This window comes from Martes martes, assembly GCF_963455335.1.
Source record: "Martes martes genome assembly, chromosome: 4".
NCBI classification, from domain to species: Eukaryota; Metazoa; Chordata; class Mammalia; order Carnivora; family Mustelidae; genus Martes; species Martes martes.
In genome coordinates this window covers 137270930-137296016 of record NC_137891.1, presented here as the reverse complement: position 1 = coordinate 137296016, position 25087 = coordinate 137270930, and the positions used below count along the sequence as shown (strand labels likewise).

At 39.4% G+C, this 25087-nt stretch overlaps 1 protein-coding gene across 1 annotated transcript; it reads left to right on the top strand.

Annotated features, from left to right (window-relative positions):
• DYNLT5 (dynein light chain Tctex-type family member 5) lies at window positions 1–24804 on the top strand (the record flags this gene model as incomplete). Its single annotated transcript, XM_080803018.1, has 4 exons — window positions 1–119; window positions 16048–16139; window positions 22621–22745; window positions 23794–24804. The coding sequence occupies 4 exons, from the start codon at window positions 1–3 to the stop codon at window positions 23995–23997; spliced, it is 540 nt and encodes a 179-aa protein (XP_080659144.1). The 3' UTR covers window positions 23998–24804.
• Window positions 24805–25087: the final 283 nt, after the last annotated feature.

The window sequence follows — 25087 nt, the reverse complement described above, 5'->3', positions numbered from 1 at the left end:
ATGATGATGTCAGACATTGCTAAAGACAGAATGACTCATTCAGTAAGGAAAAGAGGGAGTGTGTCTTCTCTAAGTGGTCGTGAATTCCGGCAGAAGGAACTTCACGGGTACACCAAAAAGTGAGTAACCGAATGTCTAATGACCTAAATTCAATTATTGAATAACCAGTGCATACTGCTTATCAGAAGAAAAAAATTTTCCTTTGGGACATAAAAAGGGAGAAGATGGACAAGTACAACATTTTGAGTCATCTTTTGGGGCTATATTTTTAAAACGAAAGAAAAAGAGAGTGAGAAAATCTAAGTGGTATATTGATTCCAGCAGATTTTGTACTATTTCAAAAAGCACCTCCCCAAAAATCCCAAAAGAAATACCATATGCAGTGTAGATCGTCTATAGGGGATATATATACACATATATATGTGTGTATATATATATGTATATATATATATATGACATTTAGCATTATTTTATACAAATTTTGTAATATATTTTCAATAGTTTTCCCCATATCCTTTTAAATGGTTGCATAATATTTTGTCTGTTTATAAGTCTGGGTTAGTTAACCATGTCCCAATTCTTGTTTCCACTTTTTTTTTCTTTTTCACTATATAATAAGTTTCTGCTTATTTTCTTTCCAGAAATATAATAGTGGGTTAAAGGTAGTAAGTACATTTTTTGGCTCTTGTTACATACTGTATTTTCTCTCTTAAAAAGATTAGTTAATTTTTAATACTTGCATGACATTTCTTTTTGATTGCCATTGGGAAGAAAACAAAACGAATTATCTAATGCAGAGGTTAATAAACTTACATAATAAGCTTTCCTTCTTAACAATTTCCATGGTATTGAAGTGTGTGCAAGGATGGGCAGCAGGAGCTGGTGTGTCCTACAGAGCAGAGACCAGAAACACTAGAATAGATTTACATTATAATTCTGAAACCCAATCTTTCTACTTTCTACTCTCAGAGTGTGTTAATGTACTTACTTAAAATTCAACTTTCCAACCCTTTTACAGATAGGAAATGTAAAGGAGTAGCAATCCCAGCCAAGGTCAGAGCTAAAGCTGGGAGAAAAATTAACCTCTGCAACTTTTGCTTCTGATGCTAAGCCATTTTGGCCTCTATTTCCAATATTTCAAGGTAAAAGTTCCTTTTAAGTTTATTTTAAAATATTTGTTAGCTTAATTCAAGTTTTTCCAAAAAGAATTTGTATTAATAGCCTGACATAAATCATATTTTTGTGATTTAAAGAGAAACTGCTCTCGTCTGAAGACTAAACTGTCATTCCTATTTGCATCCTTTTCATTTACATCTTGCCTTTCAAAGCAAATTAGAAAGTCATATAGAAGCAGAACATGACCAAATTCGAATAATTAGAGAGCATCCATTTTTAACTGATGAAATATAAATACAAATTAAAAGTAACAAAAACACAGAAATCGTGTTACCAACACAGGAGGATACATTTTTCACTGACAAATACAGTTAAGAGATCATTTCATTGATGTATTTCAAAGTTCGAAATTCAGACTCTCAGAACATTCAGAATGGACCCTCTATTTGAATATTTTTTTCTTAGAAAACGAATGACCAGCTTCCAATTGCCCTCACAGTACAGAGGTCATTTGGGAGGTTGCCAACTTACTTTCGAGGTCTTCAGCACTGTCTGGGACCAGACTTTGCGAGTGGTTCTCCTACACGAAATGAGTCTTTGACCAGCAGAAAAATTCTGAAATTTCAGTGGCTATCAAACGGAGGCATTGTTTTGGAATTGCAGAGTTTCATGGAAAAAACATATACCTTTCTTTTGAAAGTTATTTAAAAACAATTTTTTCTCAGAGTCCACAGCCTCTCATGGTTTGTCTCCGCCTCCGACTTCCCCCATCTCACTTCTCCTCTCCATCTCCCAGTGTCCTCCGTGTTATTCCTTATGCTCCACAAGTAAGTGAAACCATATGATACTTGACTCTCTCTGCTTGACTTATTTCACTCAGCATAATCTTCTCCAGTCCCGTCCATGCTGATGCAAAAGTTGGGTATTCATCCTTTCTGATGGAGGCGTAATATTCCATTGTATATATGGACCATATCTTCTTTATCCATTCGTCTGTTGAAGGGCGTCTTGGTTCTTTCCACAGTTTGGCAACTGTGGCCATTGCTGCTATGAGCATTGAGGTATAGATGGCCCTTCTTTTCATTACATCTGTATCTTTGGGGTAAATACCCAGTAGTGCAATTGCAAGGTCATAGGGTAGCTCTATTTTTAATTTCTTAAGGAAGCGGCAAAAACAATTTTTTGACTAGATCAATTTCAATAGATAAAACTTATCCTGAAATACACTGAGGACAAAATATATCATCTCATTTAATAACCCCAGCATTAATCCTACTAGGTAGACCTCATTCTCACCATTTTACCATGAAATAACTGAGGTTTATGGTCAAGAAACAATTTAGTGACTAGGATAGAGTCCTAAATCACGAGTAAGGCTTATAGGGTCAGAGATCTTTGCCTACTTCTCAACCGCTGTGTTCTCCACTATCCTGCTTGCGTCCTACTCTCTGGCCATACTCAACTTCCACATTTATAATCCTTCAATGCTCTGTCTTGCCTCCAGCCATTGCCCCATGTTGCCTTCTCAGGGGTACCCTTGTCTGGAATGTTCTTGTTACACTCTGGCTTCATTCTCCTCCTTCTCCTGGACTTAGCTCCAACTCAACCTTTCTAGGAAGCTTTTTCCAAACCACTCAACTACAACCCCTTCATTTGGATGTTCTTCCTTTCTGCTCCTGCTGCTTTTCTCTTCTACATGCTACTGTATTTGGCTGGTTTCTTGCCTGTCTCTCTTGTTAGGTTGTGGATTTATTTGCCTTATAGCAGTAAACATATGGATAAGGAAGGCAAAGAAGAGTAGGAGGTAGACCTACCTGGGAAGCCACTTCTTGGGTGTGGAGAAAAATCGGTATAGATTCAGCCCTCCAGTCTTGGTTTCTATGTCTACATCGTTTTACAGTATTAACTGGTTCTGAACATAGATCCTTGGACATAATTCATATCCCAGGTGCCTTCTGAATTACGGAAGGAAGATTGAATTTATATTCAGTATAATTACTGTTAACTGGTTTTAGGGCTGGATCTTTTTTATTTAAATTATGTTTTCATTATAATGTAATTTTTATATCTTATTCTTAAAATAAGAAACATGTTAAGCTGGATCTTACTCTCCCAGCATCCTAACTGTGAGCATGTCAGCATATTTCTTTTTATATCTTTCTAGTTGTCATCATACTTCATCTATAATTTTGAATTGTGTTTGCTTTTCCACGTAAATAACTGATAGTCATAAGGCTGAAAATAGCTAACATTTATTGAGCCCTCACTATGACTTTGAGTGTCACAGAACCTCTGTAGTAGTGGTGACAAACTATGGCCCAAGGGCCAAGTCCAACATACCACTTGTTTTTGTATAGTCCCCTAGCTAAGTATGGTTTTTATGTGATTGAAAAAATTTTTTTAATATTTTTTATCCTGTGATGTTAATAAAAATGCAGATTTCAGTATCCATCAATAAACTTGTATTGGAACACAGCCGTGTTCCTATTCATGTATGTATCATCCCTGGCTGCTTTCACACTGTAGAGGGGAGTGGGTCCAGTAGAAAACATAAGACCCACATGCCAGAATATTTGCTAGATGGCATTTTACAGAAATGTTTGCTGACCCTGCCCACTAAGATAGATGTTGTTACTATCCCCGTTTTGCAAAGGAAGAAACAGAAGCCTAAAAAGGCTGAGGTTCCAAAGCTACAGAATTAGCAAGTGGCAAAATGGGCTTTTGTGTAGAAGAAATTATTCTCATTCTCTGAAAATTGTCTATCTATGTGTAACTTACATTGAGAATCTCTTCTATTCATTCAACTGAACCTGGTTTCCCATCCATGGGTAAGAGCAGGTCATGACAATGGCATCTTTCTTGTTGGAAGCTCAGCTTTTGGCAGCCCTCAAACAGTATTTGAACAGATGTGCTACTCACATGTTCTTAAAATGAAAACAGAATCCTGAGGTTAAGTGACTTTCCCAGGATAATGTGACATGATAGCCAAGCTTACTTTTTCTGAGGCCAGTAGTTCACCTAGTAGGTCAGGCCTAAGGTTGGGGACTAAAAAACGTCTCTCTTTTGTCTCACACTGAAATTACAGTGATGTCGTGTTACAAGAACTTTGAGTATGGATCCCACTGCTCTCTGTTTAAACCCACTGGTGGCATCTAACACCCCAGTTGGGCACAAGATATTCTTTCACTCATTCATTTATTCAAGGTTTCCTGAGCTGTTACTCTGTACCAGTTACTGTGCCACACGTTGGTCATGTAAAGGTAACTAACTGTAGAGTTCTACTCTGGAGAAAGTCATTTTTTCAAGTAAAATGAAACCCACCTGAAAATTTTTTTCCTGCAAAAATGGAAAATACTGCACTCATTACTTCATTTGAGATAACTATTTATTGGCCAATGAGTAAGTTCCAGACACTGTGTTGGGTGGGGGAACCACAAAGAAAAGATTCCTGCTCCTGGAGAATTTATAATCTGGTAGGATAGGTGGTGAGCAAGGAATTTTAAACGTGATGAATTTATCCTATGATTTCAACCTAGACTACTGTGAGCTGGTCTTACGCAGTTAGAAAAAAATGATGTTGCCCAAACTGTTTCCTGATTTTGATAAATTCTCTTGCCACCTAAATAAAATTAAAGCCCCCAAAAGACCTGGATGAAGTATAGCTGCCCCCCTTCAAAGAGAGAGAAGCCTGAGAAAACTGAAATGGCCATGATCCCAAATTAAACCATAGTAAAAACTAATATCATGTTGTCCTTGATAGATTAGGAAACTGTTTCACATACAATACGCATATGATTCTCATAAAAATCCTGTGGGTTAAGTAGAGAAGATACTTTTATGATCTCCAGTTATTTCATATATTATCTTATTTCTCTCAGGAGCGGAGTTGAAAATATTCTTCATTCCATAGCACATTGCCATCACCAATATGGGCGAGAACCCGGTATTTATCTAATTGTCCCTCTTCTTCCCCTTCCACACTTCGCTCCTGATTCTCAAAAGGTACCCACTCTAATACACATAGCACGACATATGCCATAAGAATACACATATTTATGCATATATACATAGATATTTTTAAAATTTTCTGTGCATTATGATGTTTTGACATTTAAAAAAAAAAAAACTTTCTGGCTGAAGAGGGACTGCCTGTCCCATGTCTAGCCAATTCTTGAAGCTAGCCAAGGTCTCAGCAGGGACCATGCCTTTCATATGCAACTATCCAACCCAGATCCAGCTCCCCTCTACATGCCCCCCAACACCCAGCACACAGTATTCCTCTGCCTTAATGCCTAGAGCCAAGTCCTCTAGCCCACCAAAATTTTTTAGACTAGCCAGTCTTAAACTGTTTTCTGTGCCCAGTTTTGCCTTTTCCTCAGAAACCCCAATTAAGCCTGTAGCCCCGTCTCTCCCTTGCTCCTGTCCTCTGCATCTTGACACCCTGGTGCTTTTCCACAGAACCCTGCATGGCATGGCATGTCTCTTATCTCTGGGATCTGTGAGTATAGCAAGCTGTGTTTTCCTCAGCGTCTCCTCCGCCATCTCCTTCTGTGCCGCACCTGACTGACCACCTCATAAAAGAATGCAGAACAAGTACTTACCAAAGATTTTGACTGACATAAATGGTGTTGTGCTATAAATCTCATTTTGTTTTCTCACTTTCATTTATCTTGTTCTACATTTTCATTTTTTTTATTAACTCATGTAACTAGGGATTCTAACGCTTTGCTTCTTACTGTGGCATAGTAGTTGCATTTTTTTAAAGATTTTTATTTATTTATTTGACACAGAGAGAGAGAGATCACAAGTAGGCAGAGAGAGAGGGGAAGCAGGCTCCCCGCCAAGCAGAGAGCCTGATGTGGGACTCGATCCCAGGACCCTGAGATCATGACCTGAGCCGAAGTCAGAGGCTTAACCCACTGAGCCACCCAGGCACCTCTGTGGCATAGTAGTTTTTAATGTCACATATGTTTGTATCCATTCCCCTAGGGATGGACGTCTAGATTGGGTTTCACATGCCACAGGGAACATCTTTGAACATAATCCTTCATCGGCATCTTTGTAAAAACTGCCCTGGAAATGTGATCAAGTCTTAAGATATTCCACAAAATTTTAGAAAGTAAAAAATTATAATAAATGCAGGAATAGGCAGGTGCATAAACAGAGAAACAGACCAATGAAACACATAGAAACCTCAGAAATAGACTCCTGATTATATGGAAACATCATGTATGAGCAATGGGGAAATTATGGATTTTTTGATAGATGGTGTTGGGAGAAAAATAGCTCACTAGGTGAAAGAAAATGAGGTGGGATTCTTACTCTATACCATTTTCCTAGTAGATTCCCCATGGAAGACTGCTGTGTGGGAAACTATAAAGCTAATAGAAGAAAGTTTCAGAGAATGTCTTTGTGTCCTGTGGCTAAAGAAAGAGTTCTCAAATAAGATCCCAAAATGAAAAAACAAAACCATAAAAAAAAAAACTTGATAAATATAACTACAATAAAACTTAGCATTTCTGTTCAATAAAAAATACAATAGACACAGTTAATAGGCCACCAGAAGATAGATATTTTTTTAAAATCATGCACATTGACAATAAAAAAAAAATAGTCAAAGAAGATAAATAGCAGTTTGCAGAGGCAAAGCCCAAATGGCCAAGCAGAATATGAAGAGATGGTTGAAAACAGGGCTATAAAGAGATGCTCGAACTCACTTGGAATAAGAAAAATGCAAATTAAAGCAAGATACCATTTTGCATCCATCTGAATGGCAAAATATAAGAAGGGAGAATGATATCAAATGTGGGTATTTGCTAGACAAATGAGAATGAAAACAAGTATCTGTTCAGTAAATAAATCCAACAGTGTTTAGAAAAAATAAGTATATGCATGCCCTATTCTCCCCATACACTGAGGACACTTGGTGAGATTGAGTGACTTCCCAGATGACTACAACTCCCGAACAACAGAGCAAATAATCTGCAGTTCTCTGACCTGAGAATTTGGAGATGTCATGAAAGTGTTGTCCTTTGTCATATGGGCCAAAAGGTGCGCTCCCCACACCCCTGGGCCAAACTGCACCATGCCTGCCAAGTTCATACTGAAGTCCTCACCCCCAGTACTTCAGAATGTGACCTTACCTACTAACAGCGTCTTTAAAGAGGTAGTTAAGTTTAAATGAACCCATTAGGGTAGGTTCTAATCCAACATGACAGGTATCCTTCTAAGAAAAAGAAATTTGGAGACAGCCATCTGCACCGGGAACCGACCCCTCTTGCCATGGCCCTCAGAAGCAACCAAATGAGCCAACACCTTGTTCTCAAACGTCCAGCCCTCAGAAGCAACCAAATGAGCCAACACCTTGTTCTCAAACGTCCAGCCTCCAGAACTGAGGTAATGCATTTCAGGGGTTCAGGCCACCTGATCTATGGTACTTTTTTGTGGCAGCTCTGGCTATCTAGTACAGTGTTTCTAAAAGAGGGGATGGAAGAGCCACAGCATAGCCAGGGAGTCGAATGGAGTGGCTCTGAGATGGGTCCTGCATAGACTGGCTGGGGTCAAGTTCCAGCTTGAGCACTTAAGCTGATTTTGCATAAGTTATTTAGCCCGCTTTACCCCAGCTTCTTCTTCTATAGAGTGGGTTAAAAGTAGTCATTGTTGCTTTGGGGTATGGTGAGAATTCATTAAAAGAATATATGGAAACACCTAGAATGGTTCTTGGCACATCTAAAAACAGAGCAAATATTAATTATTATTATCACAAAGAACTTTGGAGTCAAATGAGACCTATGTTTCAATCCCAGATCTACTTACCCAGCTACTATTTAATATTCTTTGAGTCTTACTACATCATCTATAAAATGAGACTCATAATGACAACAGTATCATTACTTTTTTTTTTTTAGTATCATTCCTTTTATTCATTAAAAACATTGTTGTCGCCTGGGTCATGGCATTGTGCTAAGTGCTAAAGATACCATGGTGAACAAAACAGACTGTCCTTGAACTTGTGGTACTGCTCTTACCAAGATCATGACTCACGTTGCTGATCCAGTGGTCAGTCCTCATCTTACCTGACCGGTCAGAATTTAGCACTGTCCACTGAGCACTCTTTTCCCCGGAAACAAGTTCTTCACCTGGCTTCAGGACACACACTTTCCTGTTCACCTTCTACCCCATGGGTTCCCCCTTCTCCGTCTTCTTCCTGCTTCCTGTCTTCTCCCCAGAGAAGTTGATGTTGGAGTGCCTCAGAGAGCAGTCCTTTGTCCTATTCGCCTCTTGTCCTGCACTTATCCCCTCAGGAATTTCCTCTAGGTTCATGACTGAGACATAGTATTATGCCCCCAAATTTACATCTCCAGGACTCTCCCCAAAACCCACACTCATGGATCTGACTGCCTATTGACCTTCTACTTCAGTATATGGTAACCATCTCAAACGTGCTCTTAACTGAACTCTCTATCTAACTGCCCCCCTTCCTATGCCTCAGGAAATTCTGTTGAATCAACTTGGAAAATATATCCAGAATCTAACTACTGACCACTATCCCCCACAGCTCCTATCTCAGTCTGAGCCACTGTGTTAGTTGGCTCAGGTTGTCATAATAAAATACCATGGATTGGGCAGCTTAAATAATAGGAATTGATTTTTTTTTTTTTTCACAGTCCTGGAGCTGTGAAACCTGAAATCAGGAAGTCTGAAATCATGATGCCAACATGGTCAGGTTCTCGTGTCCGCCCTCTTCCCGGCTTTTAGAGGGGTACCTCTTCACTGTGTCTTCACATGATGGACAGAGAACCCTGGTGTCTCTTCCTGTAATAGAAGGCCTCCAATATTTTTGGCTCAGGGCTTCACCCCTGTGACCTCACTTAACCTTAGTTAACTTCCTAAAGGCAATAGCTCCAATATGGTCACATGGTAGGGCAATAAGTCTTCCACATATGAATTTTGGGGAGACAAAATTTAGTCCATAGCGGTTACTGTCCTCTCTCCCCTGGATTACTATAAAAGCTTCCTGACCGGTCTTCCTGTTTTGACACCGGCCAGCCTGGAGTCTGTTCTCAAAATAGCAGTTGGAGCGATCCCTGTAAACTCTAAAGCAGATCTTGCTGTTCCTCGGCTCAAAACTCTCCGTAGGCTCCCACTTGCTCAGAGTGAAAGCCTGGGTTTTACAGTGGTGCACAAAGCTCCACATGATCCAGCTGCCTAAGACCTTCGGAACCTCATCTCCTTCACCCTCCTGCTCTCTCCCTCTGCTCCTGCTACTCTGGCCTTTATGCACTTTTGCAGAAATACCGAGAAGCCTCCTGTCTCCAACCCTGGGCATAGGCTTTTCCCTCTCCCTGACACCCTCTTCCCTCAGCTATCCACATGGTGCCTTTCCTCACCTCCTTCAAGTCTTTGTTCATGGAAGCCTATCTTGACCATTCTATTGAAAACTGCGAACAGCGCCCTCTCCTCCATCTACTTTCAAGGCCCCTTAATGAAGCAATTCTTTCCCCTGTAGCATTTATCACCTCCTAAAAGAGTATATAATTTACTAGGTTAGTATTTTATTGTCTATGATCTGTCCCTTCTCACTAAGTTCCATGAGGGCAGAGATCTTTGTTTGTTTCGTTTGGGGATCCCAAGAACCTAGAAGAGCGCCTGGAACATAACAGCAACTCAGTAAGTATTTTTTGAATGACTCATTATTGCAGGATACTAATTCCTGAACAAACAAGTTGTGCTGCTCACAGACAGGTTATGTTCCCAGGTCCACATAGCTGTTAAGTCCAGGTGACTAAGGACTTTCATCTTGAAAACATAGATGCATTTACAGCAATGGAATTGTTAAATTCTCGAATTTTTAAAACACGGTATACTTTTACCTTCTTGCTAACGCACTCCATTGTGCATCTATTAAAAAAAAAAAAAGAGGGGTGCCTGGATGGCTCAGTCAGTTGAGCATCTGCCTTCTGCTCTGGTCATGATCCCTGGGGTCCTGGGATCCAGCCCCACATGAAGCCCCACATCAGGCTCCCTGCTTAGCAGGGAACCTGCTTCTTCCTCTATCTCTGCCTGCTGCTCCCCCCTGCTTGTGCTCTCTCTCTTCCTATCTAATAAATAAATATAATTGTTAAAGACAGAACACTTTCATTTGTGTTGAAAATCTGTTGAAATAGACCACACTCCTTCGTGTTCTCCGTAGTTTTGTGGTGGTAGTTTTGCGGTGGTAGTCGTGGGACCCATAGTCTCAGCCTCAGCTGAGAAATGATTGCCAAGGGTAATGCAACTTTGAATCTATCCATTCATCCAGGAGCTGCAACAGAATTTTCATCAGCTGCCTTTGGCTTTAACCTCACCTTCTCTTGAGTGAACGTTAGTTCAGTGGGCTTCAGATGCTCTGATTTTCTATGCACCCACTCAAAATTATTCTATCATGTCAGTCACCTTTCCTGGATAATCTGTCACATCAGAGCTAGATTTTCTATAGGTTGTGTGGTTTATTCTTTTGTCCTTCAGAAGCATTCCTACTCTTGAGAAATATATCCTACAAGAACACATTCGTTGTCATTTTCTCTCCTCTCTCGTTTATGAGAACGTATCTTGGCCTTACTTTCTATTATAACCTTTCTCTTACTGGCATGATGGGGCGAGTAATGAGAATAAAATATCTCAAAGCTACATAAAGATCCAGCAAACTAGCTATAAACTAAATGGCCACAAAACTAAATTACCTTGCTAGATAACTTCCATCTTCTAGTGACAGGGGAAGAGCTGGTATGTTTTTGCTCTACACATAACATTCATAAAATGTGGATGTTTTGAGGCAGAAAGTTCTCAACTAAGTGAGCCTTGATGTATATTTCATGTCGTTTGCAATATCTTGTTTCTTGAGCACCGGGAATAACTTTTCTTTGTATCACCAGTCTGCCCCTTATGAGCCATAAATATTTGTTGAAAAGAATGAGAGAAAACAGAAGAACCAAAGTCAACGTGTGTATATCCTGAAGCCTTCTTTTTACTCTGTGCGCTCTGAAATATCTCCACTGGGAGGCAGCACATAACTTCAGTAACAGATTTAGGCGGGAAAACTGCTTAAATGATACCATTCAAAATATGACAGTTCCGGGGCGCCTGGGTGGCTCAGTGGGTTAAGCCTCTGCCTTCGGCTCGGGTCATGGTCTCAGGATCCTGGGATCGAGCCCCGCATCGGGCTCTCTGCTTGGCGGGAAGCCTGCTTCCTCCTCTCTCTCTGCTTGCCTCTCTGCCTACTTGTGATCTCTGCCTGTCAAATAAATAAATAAAGTCTTAAAAATATATATATGATAGTTCCAGGCATTTTCTGGTTACAAATGGAAGAAAAAGATGATATTCTGACTTTCTTAATCTACTAAATTAATGGTTCCAAGGCCAGTTATACATTCAAATGTTATCTCTTACTGCAGCTTCCAAACATCTCAGTAATAATGGCAGTGAAAATGTCTGGACATGAATTCTCAATAATAATTAGATACTATTGAGGCTGATGAGATTTCATTGAAATTACTTCTGTGTCTAACAGTCATGATAATAAGACAAGCCTTGTATTTATTCGGTGTAATTCAAGGAATGACCAGCAAATACCTTTGTAAGCTGTTTCAGAACTGAACTTCATCAAAGAGTAAACGTATTCTAAATGCTTAGCTAATTTTCTTTTTGCCTCTTTCCTGCATAATCAGAACACAGGCTGTTGGGCTGGCATGGATGTTTCCAGTGTCAATCAGATACAATAGAGAAGGGTTCCTTTTGTTATTGTGCACCAACTTCATGCAGCTAGTTCTGCATCCAGGTTAATGGATACGTCTGTCCTCAGCAGTAGAAGATTTGATTCCAAGTATTACTGAAACTTGCACTGGGTTACAAACTGTTACTCTTCTCCCTAGAATAGCATTGGTTGATTTGTTCCTTGTTTTCACCTGTAGTTTCTGCCAGATTTTCAGTTTCCCTGTGTTTACTTTCCGTCTACCTTCCTTCCTAAAACTTGACAACTCTCTTGGACATGTTTTGCCAATTGAATCTTGTTCCTCCCTAAATGCCAATAAGTTGATGAAACACAGACAGCAAGAGCATTTTTCACATTTCAAAAATAAGATCAACTACAGCATTCCCTTTGCAATGAGATCACGTATCTATCTAGAAGGATTATTATTATAAACTATGGGAAGTCTGGTCACAGACAACTGAAATGTAGCCACTTGTAATGTTGGACATACACCCAATAAATGTTTTCTGCTGTGTATACAGCACTGGTAATTAAAATTATAAAGTTGCTTTTTGAGCATCTCACATTTTTACTTGTAAAAATTTCAAAGAGCTTGAGTAAATTTGTTTATCCAATAGAAAATATATACTGCTTATTTTCCAAGTCAGTATTCTAAACTGCTGTCAGTCATTCCCCATTTTCAAATACAGAATCTTTTTATTTCTCAAAATTTACCAAGCCCATATTCTGGTTTCAGATTAGATACCCACATTGCAAGCACTTTTAATATTTTATCTCTTCCTTCTGTTTCTTTTTCAGGGAATAAATATTTTATTTTTTCTGTTCAGCTCATTGTTTTCTCTTCACTCTTCCTTTATCCAGCCCATCTCATTTTAAGCAGATCTCAGTTTCAAAAACCATCATAAACGGAGTTTTTTTTAAGGTAACAAGTAAAAATTTTCTGTAATTTGCCTTGAAGGTATAGTTTTAGTGGATACATGGTACAGAAAGCAATAGATGAACCAAATGTTTTCCTTTCTGCATGAGAAAGGATGCCAGGTTACAGCAAAATATCTAAAACGCCATTCTCTGAAGCCTTATCTCCTTCCCAAACCTAAGTCCAAGTCTTGTCCTCCAGTACTTGCAACATCCCACTTCCAAGTAGCAAATTCTGTATCAGTTAGAATTTGTATCAGAATTATATAATGCTTCTTATAATAATTTTTTTTTAATTAGTGACTTAGGGGCACCTGGGTGGCTCAGTGGGTTAAGCCTCTGCCTTCGGCTCAGTCAGGTCATGACCTCAGGGTCCTGGGATTGAGCCCTGCATAGGGCTCTCTGCTCAGCAGGGAGCCTGCTTCCCTCTCTCTTTTTGCCTGCCTCTCTGCCTGCTTGTGATCTCTCTCTCTGTCAAATAAAATCTTTTAAAAAAAATTAGTGATTTAAACAAAATAGAACTGTATTTTTCTCTTATGTAAAAAGTCTGGAGGGAAGCAATTCAGGGACCTAGCCTTCTTCTCTCTTCCCGATGTATAATTTATAAGGTCATCTCAAAACCCAAGATGGCTGCTAAACTCTTGCCGTCATACCCACATTCCAGTCATCAAGGATATAAACAGGCTTCTCATGACTGAATTCATTCTTTTGGGGAAACTCTCTCAGGATTTTAACAAAAATTTCCTCTTACATCTCATTGGCTTACAAGCCACGTGGCCACAATAACACCAAAGAAATCCAAGAATTTGTCTTTAGTGTAGAGAGAAATATCTCCACTCACTTAGAGTTCTGCTACCAAGGAAGAAGGAGAGAACACTGGAGAGCAAATGGCAGGCAGTCCCCACCATGATGTTTACCACAGCTTTCTTCACAACAATGGTGTTTTGGAAACAGCCTAGATTTCCAGAAGAACAAGAGGGTAAATAAAATGTAGTATGTTCATATATTAAATACTGTCTTGATGTTTAAAATATTGATGTAGATTACTATCAACACAGAAAGTTATCCATGATACATTTTCAAGTGAAGGGAAAAAAAAAGCCAAGCATCTATCATATGCTCCCATATGCACAGTCATGTCTAAAAAGATTTTTGTAATGTTAATGGTGGTTAGGTAACCACTGGGGTTAGTAATGTTTTGTGTAATTTTACTTTAGTCTTTATACTTTTCTATGCTTTGAACTTTTTATAATGAGGATGCAGCGTTTACATGATTACTGTGGAAATGAAAAGGCACGGAATAGAATCGCCTTCGTAAGTTTTGAAAAGTCAGTCTGCAACTCCTTTTTGTTTGCACACCTCTCTTCAGCCAGTGGGTTTTTTAAACTGCCCTTATGACACTTTTCCAGTTTCATACTGATAAACACTACTGCACTGATTATCAACTTTTCAGTAACATGAAACAAAGTAATAGTGAGGACTGTTTGTGAAAAAAAAAATCCTTGTTTGATTTTTGTCTGAGACTTCCAACTTATGCTACTTTGAGTTTTGTACCAACACTACTTCTCTTTCTATGAATTTTTAACAAGGTGTTCAGTAGAAGAGAAATTGGGTTTTTATTAACACCTGCTGTATATTTGTGCAAGTAAGTTTCAAATGTAGTCATCAATGAGTTCAGGTGGTGGTTGTCCCTATTTTCTTTCTGTCTGAAATGATCATGTGTGAGACTTTGTTAAGGGGAGGAAAATAGGATTTTTGAAATCCTAGTCTGCCTTTCCTACACGTATGGCAGTAAGCCCTTTGCCTCATTCCTTTTATCTCTGAAATGGGTAGAATAACTTGTTTACTAACTTAAGAGAGTCTTGTGAAGGTAAAATGAGATCCTTGCTGGAAAATGTTTTTGCAAAGTGAAAAGTAGCACATATAATATCAGGACAGGCTGGTTTATCTTCAAATCAGGGGGCTTTTGCAATGTGGGGTTTTCTGAGCAGAAGCGATCATCTTCTGTGGGTACTGCCCACAACACCTGCAGCCCATGTGGCCAAACAGGTTGGTTGCTACTTCAAAGGGTAGCAGAAAACTGGGGAAAGCAGGTGTTACAAGAATGAGGACTAAATCACTAATCCAGAAATCTATCGTGAAAATGCAGCCATAATTACTTGCATCGATTTCTTGGGTTGGGTGGGTAAACCTTCATTTATTACACAAATTGTATTAAGGATTTTTTAAACAGATTATCTGTGATTTTCTTAAAATATCATTTGCAAAAAGTTTACTCATTCCAAACAGCTGAAAACTAAGTATTTTAATCTCCTTGCAGAGAAAAAAAAAAATCCCAAAAGATTAAGAACAAATATCTGTCATTTAATTAAGGCAAAAAACATAGCCTGCTTAGAAAAGTGGTCACTCTGAACACACACACACACATAACCACACACACATACACACATACACGCTATTGTAGTGTCTCCTTTGAAATGACATCTGTCTTAACTTCCATTTTCACAGGTGGAGAGACTTGGGGGTAGAGCTGAGACTGCCATTAGTGACAGTTAAATTTCCTCTGGCCCAAGGAGAATTAAGTGGTGCTGGAGGGACATTAGGGGCTCCTCTTTGCTTGGGTCTCCTGTTCAGCACCTGGATAAGCTTATATTGCCTTGGTAACCAAGCCAAAACCCTTTCTTAATGTTGAAATGTTGAAAATGCTTATGATTTGCAATAGTTTGGGTGAATTGTCGTTTCTCTCACCGTGTAGGTGAGTTTCTTGTTTTTCTTTTTTCTACTAACGGGATTTTGTGTGGTATGTTTAAGAGTGAACCTGTGAACTTTTATGAAGTTTAGTAGCATATGTAGTTGTTTCCCAGAATTTTAAGCTTCCTCCTATATTCTCCAGTCACTTTTGTTAGTTTTGTCCACTTTGAGGAGAGAGCCTTTGCATTGTGGTGGAGATGCCTTTGGCAATGGCTTTTGAAACAGACAGACCAACTCATGAACACTTTCTGAATAGTCAGATGCCTTGGGCTTCACTGGGCTGCACTGGGCTTCAGCCACTATATGGAGACCTGCTCCAAGTAACTTCTCTCGGTCTTAATTGTTCCCTTTCTAAAATGTTTTAGACTTTAGACATTGGGATATTTGATACGGAGACTTGCTTGAAATATTCTTAGAGAAACTTTACCTTTGTAACATTTTTGCTAAAAGCAACAATGTGTTTTGTTATTATTATTATCATAACTATTGAAATTTGTCTTCTCCCTTGCTTTTAGCTCCAGGAGTACTGTGTGTTATACTGATGAACCTAGCCAGGGTGACGATGTCTCTCGCCTTACAGTTCAGATGGAAAACACCTATCAGTTGGGTCTGTTATTTTATCATTCATTCCTATTTTAAATTTCTTTTTTTTAAAGATTTTATTTATTTATTTATTGGGGGGGTAGGGGCAGAGGAAGAGGGAGCAAGAATCTCAAGTGTACTCTGTGCTGAACACGCAGAGCTCATCACGGGGTTCCATCCCATGACCCCAAGACCATGACCTGAGTGCAGTCATCAGTTGGCCACTCAACCAACTGAGCCACCCAGGTGTCCCCTTATTTAAAATTTCTAATCTCATTATTTACTTAAAATAGTATCTGATAACATGGTCTTATCTTCAATACCAGCACAATATAAGGGATTTCAATTAAGTGATTTGATGCTGTTTTAATTTCTTCTTCTGTAAGATGGGGCCAACACCCATTGCTTAGTTTTCTTTATCAGTGTTTCCTAAATTCCAAGCAATTCACTGGGCAGCACTGATGTGTATTGTGTAGTACTGGACCAAGAATTTCATTTCTGGGTATTTCTGGATTATCCTTGTACAGTTATTTTATATATGCTCAAGTTAAAGGAAAGAGATATGCATTGACGTTTTATTCAGCAAACCCAACCAATGTTGTTGATAGGTGGGGGTGGGGGTGAAGACTTCAAAGCCAAAGCAAATGATTTCTTGTCCCTTGTTGACAGAGGTGTTTATCCCTTTCCACTGAGGTTTTGGGTCTTTGAAAACAAAGATCTTTGCACCTGCCTCTATACTCCCAGGTGGAGTCCACAGTGAATACATTTTCCCATTCATGTTTTCTCATAGACCAACTTGTTTTCTCTAAATGTGTACCTGCCCACTATTATCTGCCCACTGTATATAATTACTACTATATAGAAATTCCACAGAGACTTGCCAATGACCAAAGGAAGGACTCTATGGGCCAGAGTGGTTCCATCTGTAGCCAGTTAACTTCAAGAAAATTATAGACCATCAGTGCATCCCATTAGGCCTTGTAGCCGTTCCCTGCAGTAATCCCTAAGACTATATGGATTACAAGGCTCCGTAATTAGTCAGTCTCCTGGTATTCTCACGGTGCCTGGGGTAGACAACTAATATTCCTGCCATCCAGCATAATTTTCCAATCCTTCTGGCAACCTTACCCAGTTTCCTTTGGAGAAGCCCACTGCCGCCATCAGTACCACTTTTGGTCCATAACATTCTGCTGAAGCCGACACCAGCTTCAAAGATACAACAGTGACTAATTCTGGGATAGCATATGACCCTTTGATAGGTCAAGCCAATCAAAGCCTTTGAGATTCGACATAGACAACGTTGTTGGGGCTGTTGAAGAAGCCGATTAGTTCTGAAACTTGAAAGAAGTACGGCTGTGTGAGCTTTTGCCATCCTGCCCCAACACATGAAGCCTGAGACCGGAAGAGAACCAAATCCTAACATTATTATTTGAGTCCTAAATTCAGCTATCTGTTCTTAGACTTTTCATTAGGCAAGCTAGGTTTGGGTCGGGTATTCCTCCACTTGTAACTAAAAGACCTTAACCATTCGATGCCTATGACATTGGGCTCTGCACGCTGAAATTGTTTGAATTAGATCTTGACAAGATAGAAGAGTTGAACTATGAAGTCCTGTGTTTCTTCTTCATAAGGATATATTTTCATAATGTATTTCCTTTAATAAACAAACTAAATCATCTTATCAATTTTAGAAGTACTGAGTGTTGAACCAAGTTAGAAAAGTAATGTTAGAAATAGCTTAGTATAAAGTTATTTCCCATATTTTCTTACAAAAAGTCATGTGAATTATTCCTTTAGGATCAAAGTCTTTCATGCTTAACAATTCATTTCTTAGGCATTCAACTAGCCATCTTGTTAATACTCAGACAAAAATGTATTTCCAATGCTACTTGTTTCTGAGTTTATTTTGCATCTGAGAGGTACTCTGTGGACCTTTGGTAAAGATCTTCTCTCATATCTACACAACACAATACTTCCTAAAAGAGTATTATGTGGGGGGGAACCTGTCAATCATCAGTATTATTGTGTTTAATTTTTCACAGTCTATCCAATAATATTTGCATCACCTAAACACACTTTAAATGCTTAGTATTTTTGTCCTCCCTTTATCTGAGTAATTATAGCCAGAATGAGATGAAAGCATAAGTATAATTAATGAAAGAAAAAAGGGAATGGAAAAATCAAAGCATATTTCTTGTAATAAAACACCATTTAAATTTTCTCATTAATTAATCAGAAGTATCTGATTCTTTTAAAACACTGACTGTAAGCAGGAGGTCAGTGGTGGCTATATTTTTGTTGCCACATTGAGACAGCCTTCCTGAAAATGTAGACAACATAACAAAAAGTAGAACCTGAAGATGGAGAGAGAGAGAGAGAGAGAGAGAGAGAGAAAGAGAGACATCATTTGAGCTCAGCTTCCATGGGGGTGATCAGGCCCTGTCATCAGATGCTGTCACGGACAGAAACTGTCAGGCTCTCTCCCCTGACTTCCCTCCACCCGCTAGGGTCCTTCCTGACTGTGGAGGTCTCACTGCCTTCCTACTTACACCCTCGCCCGATCTTGCTGCCTTCTCTGCAACAAGGATCCCCATCTCCTCCCTCAAGATGACATAGCAAGGATAACAACCACACTAATAATAATACCTCAGGAGTAGGGGGGGTTTGTGCATGGCAAGCACTATTCTAAAAACTTTAAATATTTTACCTCATTTAATCCTAACAAAAAACAATAAATGAGAATTCTTATTACCCCAATTTGGGGACGCTGACACACAGACATATTAAATAACCAAATTTTTATCTATTCTGCCTTAAACATATTTTTGTAACAAGTGTTTCTTTCTTTTCTTTTTTCTTTTTCTTTTCTTTTCTTTTGTTTCCCTTTCCTTTATTTTTTTTTTCATTCCAACCTTTCTTCAGATCTTTGCTTTTCGATTTCTAAAAATATTTTTCCCTTAAAGAAAAAAAAAAAATCCATTCAAAAAAAGAAAGAAAAGGAAAAGAAAAAACTTTGCCATTCCCATTAGTTGAATCTGAAGGTAGATTACGGAGATCATCTGGGAAGCCAAAAGCTGAACATCCACGGTTTCTTTGTCTTTGCAGCTCAGCGTCCCAGCCTGAGCAAGGCAGGGGTAATTCTGGCTGCATAGGGGAGAGGTCACAAAACAATGAGAAAAGAAAAGTCCATGACGATATTTCAAAACAGGATCTAGTTAATGAGATTTTTTAAAAAACCACAAAGCCGGGGCGCCTGGGTGGCTCAGTGGATTGGAGCCTCTGCCTTCAGCTCAGGTCATGATCCCAGGGTCCTGGGATCGAGCCCCGCATCAGGCTCTCTGCTCAGCAGGGAGCCTGCTTCCTCCTCTCTCTCTGCCTGCCTCTCTGCCTACTTGTGAGGTCTGTCAAATAAATAAATAAAATATTTTAAAAAAAAAAAACCACAAAGCCCAGGGCAGAAAGGACATTGGTACAGCTAGACATTAGGAGCTACTGGCAACAGGGACTCAGGGGCAACCAGGATTCTGTCTTTCCAGCACAAAGCTGGGTGTGGGCCTCCTTTTCTCACCATGGCCTGCCTTCATCTCCATGGTGAGAGTCATGGCCTTCTACAGTTCCTCAGGATCACATGTGATAACTTTTGTCACCAGAAAGAGGTTGGCTTTTTTCCCCCCTAGTTCCAGTTTAGAATCAAAATTCTGAGAAAGGATTCTAATTGGCCTGGCTTGGGCCATCTACCATAACGTGGACTTAGGCTCAAAGAGGTGATAGCAGATCCTACAGAACTATCTGCTTAGAGTTGAAAAACTCTCATCTTCCTAGGAGGCAAGAGGCTGTCCCCAAATATCTGCATTGAGGGAATTTACTGCTGAAGGAAAAGATGCATACAAGTTACTCTAATATGTGGCCAAATTAAGTTCCATGTGAGTGGTGTAGGTCAAGGTATATGCAATATGTGTGCTTGGTAGGAGGGAGTGAACAACAGAAAAGTGTAGTTAGACTATACATAACCTATTTAATTTAGTCCAAGCCAGTAATATCATCTGTAAATTTCTTGCATAGGGGAAGGGAGGGGAAAAATGAAACAAGATGAAACCAGAGAGGGAGAGAAACTATAAAAGACTCTTAATCTCAGGAAACAAACTGAGGGTTGCTGGAGGGGAGGAGGGTCAGAGGGATGGGGTGACTGCGTGATGGACGTTGGGGAGGGTACGTGTTATGGGGAGTGCTGTGAATTGTGTAAGATTGATGATTCACAGACCTGTACCCCTGAAACAAATTATACATTAAATGTTAATTTAAAAAAACTCCTTGAATAGAAAGGGAAACCACTCTCAAATTTAGCCTTATTTCACTCAAGAATGCAAATGGAAATGTAAAAGATCCACAGAGGCTTGTAGGTGCGTAGGAACTTGCCCACACGGGCTGGTGCCTTATCCCTGACCCCATGAGATGGGAGCAGTCAGGACCAGCCTAGAGTTGTAAACCTACAAGCCTACCATGTTTATAACTGCTTGTCTGTCCTATAGAACACAGATTCCTACTAACTAAATATTGGAATTAATCCTCATACTCATTGTATCAGGTGTCTCTCCCTTTAACCAATCCAGACGCATTCCCCCAGGATGATTTAACTGAACAATTCCTATATAATCATCAAAATACAAATACTATGTATTGAGCCCCAGGAGGCTGACCTAACTCAAGTACAGCCCCAGGCTGTAACCTTCCAGTTAAGTCTGGCCAGTGGAAAACTTCAGTGGGAAGTCAGAGTGGGGAAGGAGTGTGAGCTGGGACCTTTATTTCCCCGAAGCCCTGACCGTGGGTTCATCTCACGCTCTTTGCGTCCATCAGTGGAAGGGCATCACTGCCCTCAAGGGAGTGCTCTCCATGTGCCTCTAATGGATCTAGTAAGAGTTCCCTTCTCAGACCCCTCAAGCCTGGGTTAGGATGGGGTGACACTAGCCAAGTGTCACTAGCCAAGTGTCACTAGCCAAGGGACACTGCACTATCCTTCGGTCCTATTTCCTGCTTGTAACTTCCTAAGGAGTCTCTTCAGTAAATCCTCCAGGAATTGTCCTACTTTCAGTGTGCCATATGTGTCTCGAGACCCTGATACAGTCATTGAAAATAAACAATGAAATGATACTAGTGACTAGTAAAATAGAATTGAATATAATTCTGGATCTCATTCCTTTATCTGTATCAATTCAACAACTAATGACGGAGCCACTATACACCAGGCTCCAGGCACATGTGCATGTCATGCAATGGCAGAGAGATGATAAGGTTAATACTCCCAGGAGGGACAGGGAAGATTCCTGGGATGCAGAATAAAGAAGATTCATCTGAAGCCTCTGCTGTGAACCTGGACTAAATGTGGTTAAGAATATAAGCTTCATTCAGATAAAACAGGAAGTACCTCCCAGCTCTGCCACTGTGTGATTCTGGGCAAGTTACTGAATGTATTTAAACCTCTGTTTTCCCGTGTGTGAAATGGAGATAACAATAAAATTCACCCCAATGATTTATTGCAAGATTATGTAAGGTAATAAATACATACTTGTCACAGTACATGATATGTAAAAAATGCTCAATGAAAGTAGTTATTATCTGTACTATGATCATTACCTATAAAATGTTTACTTCTATTTAAATTCAGAAATCACACATCAAACATTTCTTCTGCCTTTTGCATTGTATTAGACTCTGAGGAGGATAAAATCTGATCTAGCTTACCATTTCACTGGGGAGAAAGGCAGAAATGCTTTAGCTATTGTCAGGTGGATTTGGAGCAGTGGGGACCCAGAGAATTGGGAGTACTGAAAAGAAGGGATGATTTTTTTTTAACCTGAGGAGAAGAGGAAGGCTGCCTGGAGAAGAAGACATTCCAGCTGGCCTTGAAACGTGAGTGGATATTTTTCAGAGGAACAAGATAGGGAAGGCCATCCCACTTAAAAAGAGGAGCAAGAACAAATGTCCGCAAGCATCCCTTGAAAGACAGATGAAATTCAAGAGAGTGGAGCAGCAGCCACAGAGAGGGCTATGGTGGGGGGGCAGAGGGGTCAGAGGCGCTGGACCTTAGACTTTGCTACAGGAAATGTCATAGCCAGATCTGGGTTTTAGAGCAACCCCTCCAGTTGCAGTGTGGTATACATAGATTGGAGACAAAAAGCTGGGGTTATAAGAGCTGGGAGTCAGTTAGAAAGATGTTGAGACTGTAAAGTAAGTCATTGATAGTGAGAACTGGGAAGGAGGATACTTTCAATATCAAATCTCAATGGTACTGACCACACTCTTCAGGTAGTCTAATAAATGGCAGAGTGTGTTTTCTTCTGGTGCTTTGCCAGAGAACCTGTCTGGAAGCCTAATTAAGACCATTTTTTCCTTAAATAGAGGCCACCCAGAAGATGAAATGTCTCTCCATGATTCAGTGGTCTTTTGATTAGACGATGGGTGGGCGGAGAACATTTGAAATCACTTAGAAATTTCATCTGTATTTTCAGGTCCCACCCAACATTTTCCTGTGGTCATTGTCAATCAAATCCTGAAAGATGTGTTAACTAACTATCTGCAAGAAGAGCAATATGAACCAGAGCTCTGTAGACAGATGGCTAAAACAATTTCTGAGGTATATATGTGATTTTCCTGGGGTTAATTAGAATATTGTTAAGAGGACAACCGTTTACTTTTTGATGAAGGCAATTAATTTGCAGTAGCAGTAAAAATGCTTATTTATATTTTATGAAAATATTTATGGGGTCATATTCTGTGCGTGTGTGTGTGTGTAAAAAGCCTTTGCCTAAGACAACTATTATGTGTATCATTTTGCATGTATTTTGTTTAAAAAATGTTTACAAATGCCCATTTATTAAAAAAATTTATTGCCGGGGCACCTGGGTGGCTCAGTGGGTTAAAGTCTCTGCCTTCGGCTCAGGTCATGATCCCGGGGTCCTGGGATCGAGCCCCACATTGGGCTCTCTGCTCAGCAGGGATCCTGCTTCTCCCTCTCTCTCGGCCTGCCTCTCTGCCTACTTGTGATCTCTGACTGTCAAATAAATAAATAAAATCTTAGGAAGAAAAAAAAATTTATTGCCAAAGATATATTTTAGTGATCATTTTCTCTTGTTCAAGGTAGTTTCCTTGAGTGCCATCGAATACAGATATTGTGGTCTTTAAATACATTTCTATTTTTATCAACTAAAGTGCTGGCACTCCATTAGGTTTTCTTTACTTTCCTCTTTATAACAAGCTCTTTAATAAACATTCATGGTTAGTCCTATTACAGGAGACTACAGACGTGTGCTCCCTTAATTAGACATAAACAAGGTGGTATAACTCTCACGCCAACATTGTTTGAAGGGAAGCTGTCTTAACATAGATTTTCAAAGAATGTAATAAATCCTTTAAATCCTGTTCTCTGGATTACAGTTTTTTCATGTGTCTTAGAAAATGTAGATGTATTGCTGGTGCTCTAATTTTGTCTCTAAATGTCCTATCTCAGGAGAAGGGTTCTTAAAGGAAATCATAGTGAAGTTTCTACAACAGTTACTAAAAATATCTACAACACATCATGTGATTTTCTTAAATCCACCATATTTATGACAAAGATAAAGACTCCTAGGTTTCAGAGTGACTAAGTAAGGACCTTTTTTTGCTGTTCTTCTTTCAATTTCTAGGTTATTAAAACCCAGGTCAAGGACCTGATGATTCCACGGTACAAGCTAATTGTAATTGTTCACATCGGACAACGGAAGAGTCAGAGCATTCTTATTGGAAGCAGGTGCCTCTGGGATCCTAAAAGTGACACCTTTTCATCTTCTGTGTTCAGAAATTCTTCTCTCTTTGCTCTTGCAAGCGTCTATGCAGTTTACTTCGAGTGACTGAAAATAAATCAGTTCTTAGTTTTTTAAATCAAAATAGACCATATCTATGTACATGAAAGCTTTACTGCCCAAAAGTTTGAGAAAGAAACAACAACTAATATTTCAAACGATTGGAATTTTTGGACTTTTTTATGCTCCTCCAAGAACTGAGGGAGGGAAGGGAGGCACAGGAAAGACTCTTGTTTATCCAGAGGAGGAACTAAGTCTTGGTTCTGCTGGATTGTTCCTCATAGACATGGATTCTTACTTTTGTTACTAATTATTTTAATTGCTCTTTATAGCAAGAATTTAAATTTCCTGTGTTGTTTTTGATGAAGAGAAGTTAAAAACAAACAAACATGTCTATATTCCCTGACCAATAAAGGGCAGAAGAATATTTAACATAGTATACAAATGATACACGCGAATGTGTCTCAGTGCTGCATATAAAAGAATACTGGTTTTCATTTCGTGCTTAATAAATTGAGCAGCATTCATTAACTGCAATTATTGTTACATGTACCTGACAGTTGAAACTGCTGAGGTAGAATTAATGATTTCATAACAATTATCGTCATCCCACGGGGCTGCTCTAGCTAAAACTAGAAGCTCTTGTGGGTTGCCTGCACTTTACAAAACTGTGGGAGAACTGAATGTCGACTCTCCAGTAATGGAAACTATAAAGTGAACAAAGGCTTTTAGGGCACTCCAATAGACATTGCCGTATTAAATATACATGATGTTTAATAGGAAATGTATCTGTAACACTTAAAATCATCTATTGGAAAGAGACACCGCTTTTAAATAAACACTCTTTAAATAGGTTTTCCTTGGCTAACAAACTTTACTTTAAATATATAGCTGGCAGCTTAACAAATAAAACATGTGTATTTACTATTGTGTTCCTATGAATTTAGTGCAAAAGTGACCCAGTGTAGCTTTGAACGGATGGCACTAAAATTTACAGGGGGCTGAAATAGCTTATTATTCTGCCGGTTAATGTAGCTTGTCCCATGGATCATGTATTTTTACAGAGCTTTCAACCCTTTGTGTGCATATGAAATGATGCTGAGACGTTGTTCCCGGATGGTGAGTGAACTGCCCAGAG